Source organism: Pseudopipra pipra, chromosome 2 (genome assembly GCF_036250125.1).
Source record: "Pseudopipra pipra isolate bDixPip1 chromosome 2, bDixPip1.hap1, whole genome shotgun sequence".
Classification (NCBI taxonomy): Eukaryota; Metazoa; Chordata; class Aves; order Passeriformes; family Pipridae; genus Pseudopipra; species Pseudopipra pipra.
This window is the reverse complement of record NC_087550.1, coordinates 61,082,282-61,094,797: the sequence shown is the minus strand read 5'-3', so window position 1 is coordinate 61,094,797 and position 12,516 is coordinate 61,082,282. Positions and strand designations below refer to the sequence as shown.

The following is a 12,516-nucleotide window of genomic DNA, read 5'->3' as shown; positions in this document are numbered from 1 at the left end:
ACTAAATCTAAGTTTAAGCTTTGTTTGTCATTGAACACAATCATCATTCACAGCTCATATGAACCCAAAATTCAGGTAAAATGCTAATAAAAAAAATAAAAAAAGAATAAAAAATAAAGAAATAAAAAACCCAACTAAGTAGTTCTCCCAAAACATCAATTTTGTAAAGGAAAAAATACTAAGAATGTCAACAGTACGCAGTACAATCTATAGTAGAAGTGACAACCAAGAAAAACAGCTAACACAAGACAGGTTGAGTTTTGTTTTGGATTTTAGAGGGAAAAAAATCAATCCTTAGTAGTACCGACTACGAATATAAATGCAAGGTCCATTTATCCTTCAACATGAAACTGTTTCACTTGTAACATACAACAAGTGTTGCTAACTAGGTTCCTTGCCAGACATGAACTAAGATGGGGACTCCACAACTCCAGACCAGGCAGCAGTGACTGAACCATATTCCAGTATGATTTCATCAAATGAGAAAATTCAACCTCTCCAGAATACTCCCTCAGAATGAATCCACTGTCTAGAAATGATCAAGTTTTCTAATCCAGTCCCCACAGTACAGACTTACAGTTCATAAAAGATGTGGTTCTAAGTGGAACTTTTCCAAACTCAACTCTCTAAAAATCAGATGGCTCTACATTTCAGGTACACAAGCTGAAGAACTGTCCATGTATCCCAAAACTTTTCTGAATTTGTTCAAATGCATTAACTATCTACAAACAAAAGGTATAATATAGTAAAATACTATTCTTTACATATGCCATCAACGTGCCATCCTTCTCTCCTCCCCCTCCAAGTTCTTTTCTAATTGATATATTAAAAAAGAAATCCTCAATAACCACTAATATTGTGCTTCTAAGAATCTGTAGAACTTCTGTGAAAATAAATGCGAAAGCTCCCCTAAAAGAAATCCAAAATCCTTCTGATCTTCTAGGACAAGATCAAGAAACACCATCACACAGAACAATTACAAGAAAAGGCCTTTGTAGACACAATTCTCTACATGAGCAAGAAAAAGTGACATGACAGTCTAAAAAAGCTCCATAACGAATCTACAAGTTTTAAAGCAGCACGCTCTCAGTGCTGTCAAATACACACCCTGCATCAGCACAAAGTGGAGGAGGCTGTTGCTCCTAGGATGTCAAATCATCCATTTTCACTTAAATGCTTGTGGTTATAACCTTCGTTTGTAATGGATCTTTGACTGACATTTAAAACGTCATTGCAGTTGAAAAGAAAAAAAGCCCAAATCAATTTTGATTTCAAACAATTAATATATGTTAATTAAAATATGTTGTGGTTGTTCGCTGTGGGAACCCAAACCCAGCTTTCAGCAAAGGAAAACAAGGGCTGACAAAAACCTCGTGATCTGAAGGAGCTGGACCCTTCTCACAAGACCTGTTAAAGTTCTACCTCATGGATCAAGCTTGGCTCCAGCAGAAATCAGAAAGGACTTTTGAGATGATTGTATCAAACCATGTCTAAACCCCTTTAATCTCTTTCCCCCTATGTAATCTTGGTTAAGGGAAATATTTAACCCATTGGGCAACGGTAGTAAAAACTTGTGTAACTCCCCAATTAACATAGGTTGTCCCCTTCATTAACATACAGCCCCAGATGCCTTTAAAATAGTGTTCTCGTGTTCAATAAACTATTCCAGTTTCCCCATACTGGGATCGTGTCTAGCTTTTATTTTTCAGACCGCCACTGTTCGCCTTTCAGTTGGGCTCTTAGGAATCAATCCTTAGCACTTTATATCAGAAAGCAGGACCTGTATTTTATCAGAGCATGATTTCACTCATGAAAAACCAGTAGAGAATTTGATAGGTCTGCATTTGTTGTAGAAAATACTTTTTGAATGAAAGTTATTCATAAACTGGTAATCACAGGTAAAATGCATCTTCTAAGAATATTCTATACAATAGTCTATCATAAAAGATTTACAGAAAGCCTTTATTTGTCAGGTTTTCGGTTCAGAGTACCTACTGCCCTCTTAACCTGTGAAAGAGAACTTGAAACCCTTTTTTTTAAGTGAAAAATGTACAGCTCTAATCATTAGTAAAAATAAACACCTGTGTTGTTTGGTTGGTTTGTTGCCTTTTTTTTTTTAAATTCAATGACTCATTACGTTACACACTTTTAACTGGCTTTTTTATATTTCTGTGTAAATAACACTGACATCTATGGCATACATGTGAAGTCATCTGCTGTAACACTAACTTCAGTGTTGTCTTCTTTTCCCATTTTCATGAGCACTCATGCATTTCTGCAAGTGTCAGGGCTTGAAATCTTTACACGCCATCTCTGATCAGAGGCACCTCACTCAGTTCTTTGAATTACACAGCAGAAAGGAACATAGAGTAAAAAATTTGTTCTTTTCCCTGTTCACATTGAACAAATCCACAAGTATATTGAATATATCAGCTGCCATATCAGCTACAGACACTTCAAAGTACTTATAAACTTGAGTAATTTTTCAAACTAGGGTGGAGGCGTGTCTTGCTTTGAATAAAATGATCACATAAAATCTCCATACTGTGAATAATGTTTCCTTTTTACTCCATAAAGATATTAAATAAAACTTAAATATATTTTGCATATGTTGTGTCAGTCCGGTGGATACTCGTGTTCCACCATAGTAGGGTGTGCCAGAAAAGGTACCCAGTTATACATCAGCTATCTCTTCAGTCTTTTCTTTAAGGCTGGAAATTTCAAATTCAGTAACTACCATGACAATAGGAAAGCTGCAAAATCAAGTGCTTAAGTCAGAGATACCAACAGTTGTTCTAACAACATCCTTTAGGACACAATGTGCATGCAAAGTATTTCTATTTTTCTTTCTGTCATAAAGACTTGGATCACTATGAACTTACCAGAACTCTTCTGCAAGTATCAGGAAGGAATGACAATTATCAAAATTTATCCAATGATCTTCAACTGCTTGGCTATGAGTAAAAAGGAACTTCCTCCCCTCTCCCCAAGGAAGCACTTAACCTGCTCCCAGGCTTGGTCAGCTCCACTTGCCTCCTGTCCATTTTCTTGGGTGAGAAAAGGGGCCACCAAGCAGAAAGGACAGAGGCAGTTGAAGGTAGGACCCCCCCCCCAAAAAAAGAAAATCCTTGCCCCTATGAATTCCTTGAATGACTGCTCATGGAAAAATATTAATAGTTGCCAAATTGCCCAAAATACTGACACTTGGATGCCCATCTTTCCCCACTGGTAGAGGAGAAGCCAAGGGCTCCTTATCACACTTGACAGTACACTGGCATAGGTACCAACTGCATGGATTTCTATATGAGGACAAAACTACGAGGCTGCACTACACCAGACTAAGGTCTGTTTAGCCCAGTGTCCCCTGGTCATTGTGAACTGTTTCTAACCCCTGAGCCTTCCCATCTCCGGGCAGAAATCCCCATTTTTGATCCTTTGACCCTCATATCTTCCCCCTTGTTCTCTCCTCCCATCATACAACGACTTTTCATTTTTCTTTCACCAGACCATTCCTAGGGATGCCTAGGAAAGAATATAAAACTAGAAAAAACATATATTATGCCCCCTCGAAGTATTTCCTCAGTCTCCAAACACTTACTGCCCAATGACTTCTAGAGTTAGATTTGGTTTCTAGGAGGAGCCTTGATGCTGTGAAATACACAGGCTGCACGAAGTCTAATTGCAGCTCCAACTCTGCACCTCCAGTTCTAGCTCACCCACTGGCCAAAGTTTCACAGCACCATAATTGCACTATTGTCATTTTCAAACACTCATGTCTTATTTTTTTTACTATTTGTACCTATTACAACTGTTTAAGTGGCAATTAGTCTCTTCTACAGTGGGTAATGCCCCTCTAGATCATAAACAGAAAAAAAATTACATCATCATTTGCAGCAATCAGTGGTATTATTATTTTCACTTTTAAAAGCATTGCAAGGCTTCCATGAGAACAGCTTGAGAAAATTATCTTCCTTCTCCACTCCCCATTAGTATACAAGCAGAATAATGGCAGGCAATAAATAATACAATTTAATGAGAGCAGTATCTCATCTTATCTATTTTGGGTAGAAGGGTCATGTTGCCCTTACTCTGTTGATTCAAGAATCAGGATTGGGGATGAAGAGGACATGTTAACTTGGGTATATAACACCATAAATATTATTTTCCTAGGCTAGATCATCTTTGCTAAATAACTATTACATAATCCTAATTTTGTCTCCTGCTCTGCAACACAGGGCAGATTCATAGGAAAGTGACTACTAGTTAAAAACCTTAAGGAATTTTTATACGAACAGAGAGGCTTGCATAATCCACTGGGTTGAAACAAAATCAATAAATGAGACACAAGAAATTTAGGATCAGAAAAAATAACATTATGGGGTTTATTTACTTTTGAAATAGACACTAACTCCTATGCAGTGGTATATCACAGCGAACATTGTCTCAAAACACTGCCTCTGCAAATCATCATCATTCACAACAAAATGCCAGAAAACAAGCAGTGTGGCAAGGACTGGGGAAGCTAGGAGGAAGATGTATGATGATACCTGAGGAATGTGGATGAGCAAGCACTCAGAAAAAGAAACTGCAGTTGCCTTTCTTTCTGCAAGAAATTGTGTAATATTCTGTAGAACTAAACAGTTGATTGCTTTTCCTAAAAACGTGTATAGTAGGAGTATCACACACAGCTAATGCAACAGTCTCCCAAGAAGCTGTTTCTACTGGCGCTGGTAACAGTTGAACATCATTGCCATTACCATTTAACACCATGTTTGTTCATTTTAAACTTCAGAAAAGAATACTGCTTTGCCAGTCCAGAAACAAAACTGTTCACAAAGCTGGTACAACAAATATAGGCTGTAAACAGCACCTACTCATTTAAAACACTATTATGACACAATGATATGCAAGTTCAACATGTTAAGATTTCAAAACCAAGTAGTTAGAAGATGACTGTTATAAATTGAGTCATTCTGAATGTCTGTAAACTTCTCCTGGTAATGCTAAAAATTACAACAATATTGCCTTCTTTGTTTGCAAATTTTGCCAACGGTATGACTTTGGGGGACATAACCTTGGTTTAACAGAGAGTTCAGGAAAGCCATCATCCTTGTGGTCATTAAAAGGGCATTCCACTAGTTCAACCCCAAGCATTATTTCAATTATGTGAAAAGCTAGATCTCCATGCTTTTCCAGGATACATCTTTTTTTTTTTGCCTTTGCCACTACCCCACCCCAAGCTTTCAGCAGCAGCTTTGTCCCAGGCATGGAAAGCCTAGCCAAAAGGCAGCATAAGACTTTCTTGCTCACATCTCCTGAAGAGAGATTTGCCACTGTGTGTAGGGGGGTGGCACTTCACCTGTTGCAGAAGCACAACAAGGAGATGAGAATTCTAATTTAAAAACCCAAGGCTGCTTGCTGGGGAAACACCCCAGAAAGATGAGGTCCAAGGGACTTGCTAGAGTCTGGAGTCTGATGCTCAGCGAAGTTTGCAGTGCTGGACTCCCTGAGCTGTGAGGATGGGGAGGGAGCAGTGCGGTGAGAGAGCCTACAATACCTGAGCACTATTAGATGAAAAGGAAGGGAACTGGTGTTACCTGAGGGTCTTGGGTTTATGCAGAAGGCAGATGCCCACACAGTGCAAAACTGAGGTTGTACAAGTAAGGTCTAATAATCCCGGATTTAACAAATAAATAACGGGGAAAAAAAGTTTTTAAAAAATTCTCTTTTGACTTTTCATATATCAGGTTTCAAAGAGGCAATTTTCTGTATTGTAGCAGAAGTCAGAGGAATTAACTCTTAAAACTTTGTTAATAGAAAACTTTGAGCTACAAATCTACTGCTGCAGCTCCACAGAAAGCTGCTTGTTAGCTCCTAGGGGGTTCTTGATTTTGTACCATAGGGAACAGATGAAGTGAAAAAAAAAGAACAGGTCAGAGAAGGGTACAGACTTTCTCAATCAGGAAGAAAAAAAATAAGCACACAAACTAGCAATGAACAGGTTAAGCATCAGAAAATATAAACAGAACAAACAACTGTTAACAGCAAACCCAGTCATTTATTGCCTCTCTACTACTTACATAAAGCCTTTGGCAAGTATTAGGGATAAAGCAGTACATTTTCTCAGTGCTAAAACTGGTAATCTCAGAGGAGACAAATTAAAGGTCCTGCCAGGCAGGTTGATAAGAGTCAGCTGAACAGAGAAAAACGTGCTCTCAAGTTAGGAGTCTTATCAATACTAATGTTATCTAAGGCCTGCAGCATTGCCAGGTCTTGTGATATTTCCAACACATTTTCTAAAATGAACTGCAATAAAGTTCTTTCCCAACATGAAGAAATGTAACATGTAGGCTATTTTATGCCTTCTAATATGAGGTCCACCTCCATAACTTTTCTGCCATGCAGAGATTATGATTTCTAGGTTTGCCAACACAGTACAGGGCAAGACAACCTGCATGAGTAAGACAATATGCTGCAGCACAGCTACACACTGTTCCTGCTCCTGTATCACCACTGATATTGGCAAGATACTGGGGCTGAAAAAGCCTTGTAAGCTCAGGAAGAGCACCAAATGAGCTCTGACAGACTGTGTCCAGACTGAAACATATAGAAAGCTCAGCTTCTACTGCACTACAGCCTATAGCGTTCTTGTAGCTGCAGTCAGCAAAGGCAGAAATAAATTACTCTTAGAAGAGCTGTTCTTGCCTTTGCCTTCATTGCCTTCCCCCAGAAAAGCTACTTCCATGGCTAAAAAGAAGAAAGAACTATCCCTGTTGGAACTTCTGTAACAACAGAACAGAACTAGGGGGAAGGCGGGCAGGGACAGGACAGGAGAATAAGAGCCTGAGAGTAAGAGAACTGTATCAGACTAAACGTCTGCTGCTTTGCTCAACATCATGACTCCAGCAGCACAGCGGTCACAACTGAATATCCACAAAGAAGTGCAGCCATGTATGATTAACCTACTGGGTATGCATCCCAGTGTCCACCTGGCTTTTGTGGCTCGGGGTCTCTTAAATCCAATGTCCTCTCAATCTTAGTACCATTTGGTGGACTTTAACTGACAAGAAGCTCAAGGTAACTCAGCAATGTGCACTCACAGTCCAGAAAGCCAACCGTATCCTGAGCTGCATCAAAAGAGGGGTGATGAGCAGGTCGATGGAGGTAATTCTGCCCCTCTCCACTCCCTTGAAACCCCAGATGGAATACTACTTCCAGCCCTGGTGGCCCCAACATAAGAAGGACATAGATCTGTTGGAGCAAGTCAAGAGAAGGGCCATTAAAATGATTAGAGAGCTGCAGCCCTCTTCTATGAAGATAGGCTGAAGGAGATGTGGTTGCTCAGCCTGGAGAAGAGAAGGCTCCAGGGAGACCTTAGAGCAGCCTTCGAGTACCTAAAGGAGGCTACAACAGAACTGGAGAGGGACTTTTTGTAAGGGCATGTAGTGATAGGACAAGAGGCAAAGGCTTTAAACAGAAAGAGGGCAGATTTATATATTATAGGAAGAAATCCTTTACTGCCAGGGTGATGACACATTGGGACAGGTTGCCCAGAGGAGTTGTGAATGCCACATCCCTGGAAGTGTTCCCCACCAGGTTGCACAGGGCTTTGAGCAACCTTGACTAGTGGAAGGTGTCTCTGCCCCTGACAGGGGAGTTGGAACTTGATGATCTTTAAAGTTCCTTCCAACTCAAACCATTCTAACATTCTATGATCTTCTTTCACACATCTTTTTGGTCTCCTCTAAGGTTGTGTACACCTTTAGCAAATACCACCTTCATATCCACGTCTTCTGTCAAGGAATTCAATTGCTCACTTACATTCTGCATGCAGAACCACCTCATTTTATTTACTTTGAAACTGCCTCCTGCTAGGAGACAACTGCTACTCGCCAGTCTTGTTTCTCTGCTCCTTTGATCCATCATTCAAGGCTCTAATTTGCAATACTGCAAAGGTCTGAACCCATCCAATGTGATCATGCTGGTAGGTGGGTGAACTGCAGTAATCAGCAAAATCCCTCACAGAAGACAAACACAATTTGTGAAGTCCCAGTCTGCAACGCCAGGCATGGCTGACATTCCTGGGATTTCTCAAGAGCCATAAGTGAAAACCAAGAACTCTGATACAAGCCAAAGGCACACTTCGGCTTAGTTCAGTACTTAACAAGCTCGACTTGGACATCACTGAAGGACAGAACAGCATTGTGGGATTAACTCCCACTGTTTTGTATCAGGTCCTGTTCTCAGGATGGTGACTGTATGACAAGAAATACATCAGTTCGCTCCGACAAGCATAAATGTTGGAATATTCATATCGTATACTGAAACAAATAGCCAGACCCTAAGGACACCAAGGATATTTACGCAAATTCTTATAAAATTTAACTTCAGTTAGTGCTGACCTAAATTAAATCCATATCCTTTTTGCTGTTGTACTAGTACACCTCCCCTGTTCCTCCACAACATTTATTATAACCAGTATAATATACCTTAAAGCAGAAATTGTTGCTTCTTTGTGTTTCAACAGCTACAAATGGAGTCTCACTGATTACAACTCCTGGAAAAGTACCGAAAAGCTTGTATTTTAAGTTTTGTTGTATTTACCTGCCAACAAAATCAGTCATATTTCCAAGACAAAAACAGTTCCTGTGGCTTGAAAATGGCAGAATCCATATTTAAGTTATCTTCAACAGTGAGTTTCAAGCTAGTATTTAAATTAAGAATTACTGTTTTACTCCTCTTGACAACCATTTTTCACTTAGAGTTTTGCTTTTGAAGTATTATTAATGTATTTTAACTGATTGAAAGAGGATAAACTCAAATGTACATTGAGCAGCTTTATATAGCCCCATGTTATAAGAACTCTGTGCCTTTAACAAAAAATTGCTGATTTTATCACATGAAGTTTAGTGTTCTACCATAGTGCTTACACTGAATTTCAAATATTCCAACACATGTATAAACAACACATGAATCCTTTTTTTTATTACAACATCAAAAAATTAAGTAAGTGTGATCTACAGACAATTCAAATGTTGTGTATTTTTGCCTGCAGTCAAACAAGTACATTCACAATTAGTAAAACTGTGAATAAAAATAAGTCATTATAAATAAATAGGTTATTATAAATAAGTCAATAAATAAGTTCATACTATACTGTCCGTCTACATGCTCAAAGCTTAGGCAACACTATATACTCAGTTCCTGCACGTGCAACCTCCACTTAACACACTTCCACAAGGACAGCACTTCTTTACATTTGCTGTTACATGAGAATGGATGCCTTTACTGTATCATTCCTAACAGACCGTACAGGCTCAGAGCAGCAGCTTTTGGGTATTTTTATTGGGGGGAGGGAGCAGGTCACACTTTATATTGGCACAAATGCTTGGTTTTCACAGCTTCTGTCACCACTGACAGCACTTACAGGTAGGTGCAAGCAACGCCATAAACAAACAAGAGCTACATACATATATTTGGATTTAAAATCACTTGCTTATCATCGTACGTGATGAAGCAAAGCCAATTCTCAATTCTCTTTTCCTTTAGCTGTGTGTGTAGCTTGCTATATTCCTTTCACATTTAACATAAACCAGCCTTCAGGCACTAAACAACACTGCTTGAATCACCAAGCACTGTTTATCACAAGCACTAAACAAATAGGATTTCTGTGTGGAAAAGTGATCTAAAATGATAATATGCAAAAGGAGTTCAAAATTAGTTTAAGTAAACTTGTTACACATACATCTTGATTCTTGCATATTTTGACTGTAACCATAGCATCATTTGAGATATTATGGATACTAAAATTTACATGGGCTCAATCAAGAGGAACACTTCACAGAGGGAAAATCCATGAGATCCTGTTAAATAATACACTGTCACCCCCAGCTCTGTTTCTCTCTGAACTGTGAATCATTAAAGGCTGGAAGAAGCTGGAACAGATTGCCCAGAGAGGTGGTAATATGCCTCATCACTGGAAACATTTAAGACCAGGCTGGACAGGGATCTGAGCAACCTGATCCAGTCGAAGATGACCCTGCTCACTGCAGGGGGTTGGCCTAGGTGGGCTTTACATTGCCTGTCTCCAAATGTTTATGAAGTAGAGCAGTAACACTGGTACTATCTTGCCTTTTATAAGTGGTTTACAACCATCCCATTAATAAATGTGATTTAAAATATCATACATAATACTAATGATTTATGACGTAAGTTTAACAATGTAAAAATGTGATGAAACTTTTTTAAGGATATAAATCAAACAATTTCTGAATGTTATTTATCTCATTTACCGCCTTCACTTTCTAGCTACAAATAAACCTCACACAGTTGTATTACAGTAATACCCAAAAGTTTTGTTTCTAAAATATTAAATATATGTATCATATGATATTAATTTATCATATAATTTATTGTTGTCTTTTATTTATTTATGTAATTCTTTATTATATACCATATATAAATTTAATGTTTATGTTAATATTTATATACATGCAATATATAACATAAATACCAATAAATTATATATACAGTATATAATAAAATGCTACATAAATACATGAAAGACATCATCTTCGCCTCAGAAGTACTTGCTGTAGGCCAGGATAAAGTGGATTACCAGAAAAACGGAGTACTCAATTATCTCAATTACTCGAGAGCTAGTTTGGTAAAGGTCATCTGAGTTCCACAACAATTCTGAGGAAAAAAGTGAATAAGCAAATAATCACAACTGACGGTTAAGAATCCTTTACACGCCCCAGGGTAACCCACTACCATCACTAAGAAACTGAATCCACAGCCAGCTTGATTCCATCAAACGGGTTTAGCACTCATCTTGTCAGCATATTTAAACAGCCTACAGCACACAGTAATTCATTCTTCTGGCTGAAGCAAAAAAAAAAAACAGCTAAACATGTGGCCACCTTACATAATATTCACAGAACAAGGAAGAGGCACCACGAGTAAAGAGCAGACAATTCAATAATTCAAAAACAAACCCAAACAGAATAAATAAACCAGAAAACCCAAGCAAAACCAAGGGTGCATTCCTAAAACTACAAAACAACCAAATGTAAGTATCAAAATTCTGATTCATTTTAGCTTTTAAACTTTCAACATCTATTTTACCTGAGTCATTACATAGCAGTGAGTCTGTTTCCAAGTGGTATAAAGTACTAATTTTTAGAAAGTAGCCTTTCATAACCTTAAAACCACACAACAATTAACACAGAATCAGACTGAACAGGTTTTACCAAGTAATTGAGAAAAATTGCAAGCTATAAAAAACACCTTGGATTCAGCACAAGTCTAAAGCCTTTAACATTTCTAACACTAGTCTTTTGACAGGCTTGAGCCAGTGTAATAAAAGGCATCTCAATTTTACAAAGAATTCCCTACTACAGAAAACAAAACTCAAACCCTACTTCTAGCCAGACACAAAGTATACACTTGTGATTAACATCTGATCCTGAAATACCATTCAAAATAAGTCAAATATTGGAAAAAGCAGATATCTCCATGTTAAAGTGTCCAAAACAGTACTTTCAAGAAGAGATTTTGAACACCCACTAGCACTAGTCTTACGTTTAGGAATTGCTTTTAAGAAAGGTAGGGGTGTGAGATTCTTCCCACCCATCCCCTATCTGTGCAATTAGAACTTTCGAGTGCCATCCCACTCCCAATACTATTTAATATGTGTGCACCAGAGATAAAACCTAGTCTTTATGGACTGCTTTTATGACTGCTTAGTTTATGCAATTGAAATAGAATAACAAAACATCTGGAAGTTTGCTACAAACTTTCCAATCAAAAAGAAAGAATTCAAAGTAAAAAATACATACAATGAACCTAAGTAAAAGAGTTCAGAAGTAAATAAAACAACCCAAAGAACATTTCTAAACCTCTCCCTTCTCATTTTATTCCCCTTCGTTTAAATAAAAAATGTTAATAATTTAAGCTTTTGGTCACAGCAGATAACCAGTTTATCAAGTTATTTTTCAATTTTATGGTATCCACCAGATATTACAAAAAAGACTTTTTTTTTTTTATCTACTATCTTTTTTTTAAAGTAAAACTGAAAAGCTGCAGTGATAACTAATTTTTTAAGTGCTTCAAAGAAAGTGTCCATACTCACCAGCACTGCCACTTTCTGATTTTTCTTCTGATTGGCTTTCTGGAAAAAAAATAAACAAAAAAAGGAATCAATGTTTCTGTGTTGTTTATTCAAAATTACATCTGAAAAGTGGGTTGCAAAGCAAAGAATGATAAATTGTGACAAAATCACAATCACTGGACTTGATTAATATTTACAAATTTACTTTCTGAAGAATAATTTGCCACTAGGAGCAACAAAAGAAGTCCTTTAGTGCCCAAATTCAAAATGAGAGAAATGAAAGAACTCTATTACACCTCTGACTGAGGTCTGCAAGAACAAAGCTACATATTTATGCAAAATCAGTAGTAAGATTATGCTTTAGCAAAGCACATTATTAATCTCACTGGTCAGCCTAGATAAAA

General features: G+C 37.8%; 1 protein-coding gene across 1 annotated transcript in view; it reads right to left on the bottom strand.

The window, feature by feature from the left end:
- The window catches only part of GTF2F2 (general transcription factor IIF subunit 2), an 87,233-nt gene that overhangs the window by 59,914 nt on the left and 14,803 nt on the right, over positions 1–12,516 (bottom strand). The window contains exon 5 of the mRNA XM_064645700.1: positions 12,134–12,172. Coding sequence (XP_064501770.1) covers positions 12,134–12,172 — 39 coding nt within the window. The remainder of the gene's footprint in view (positions 1–12,133; positions 12,173–12,516) is intronic.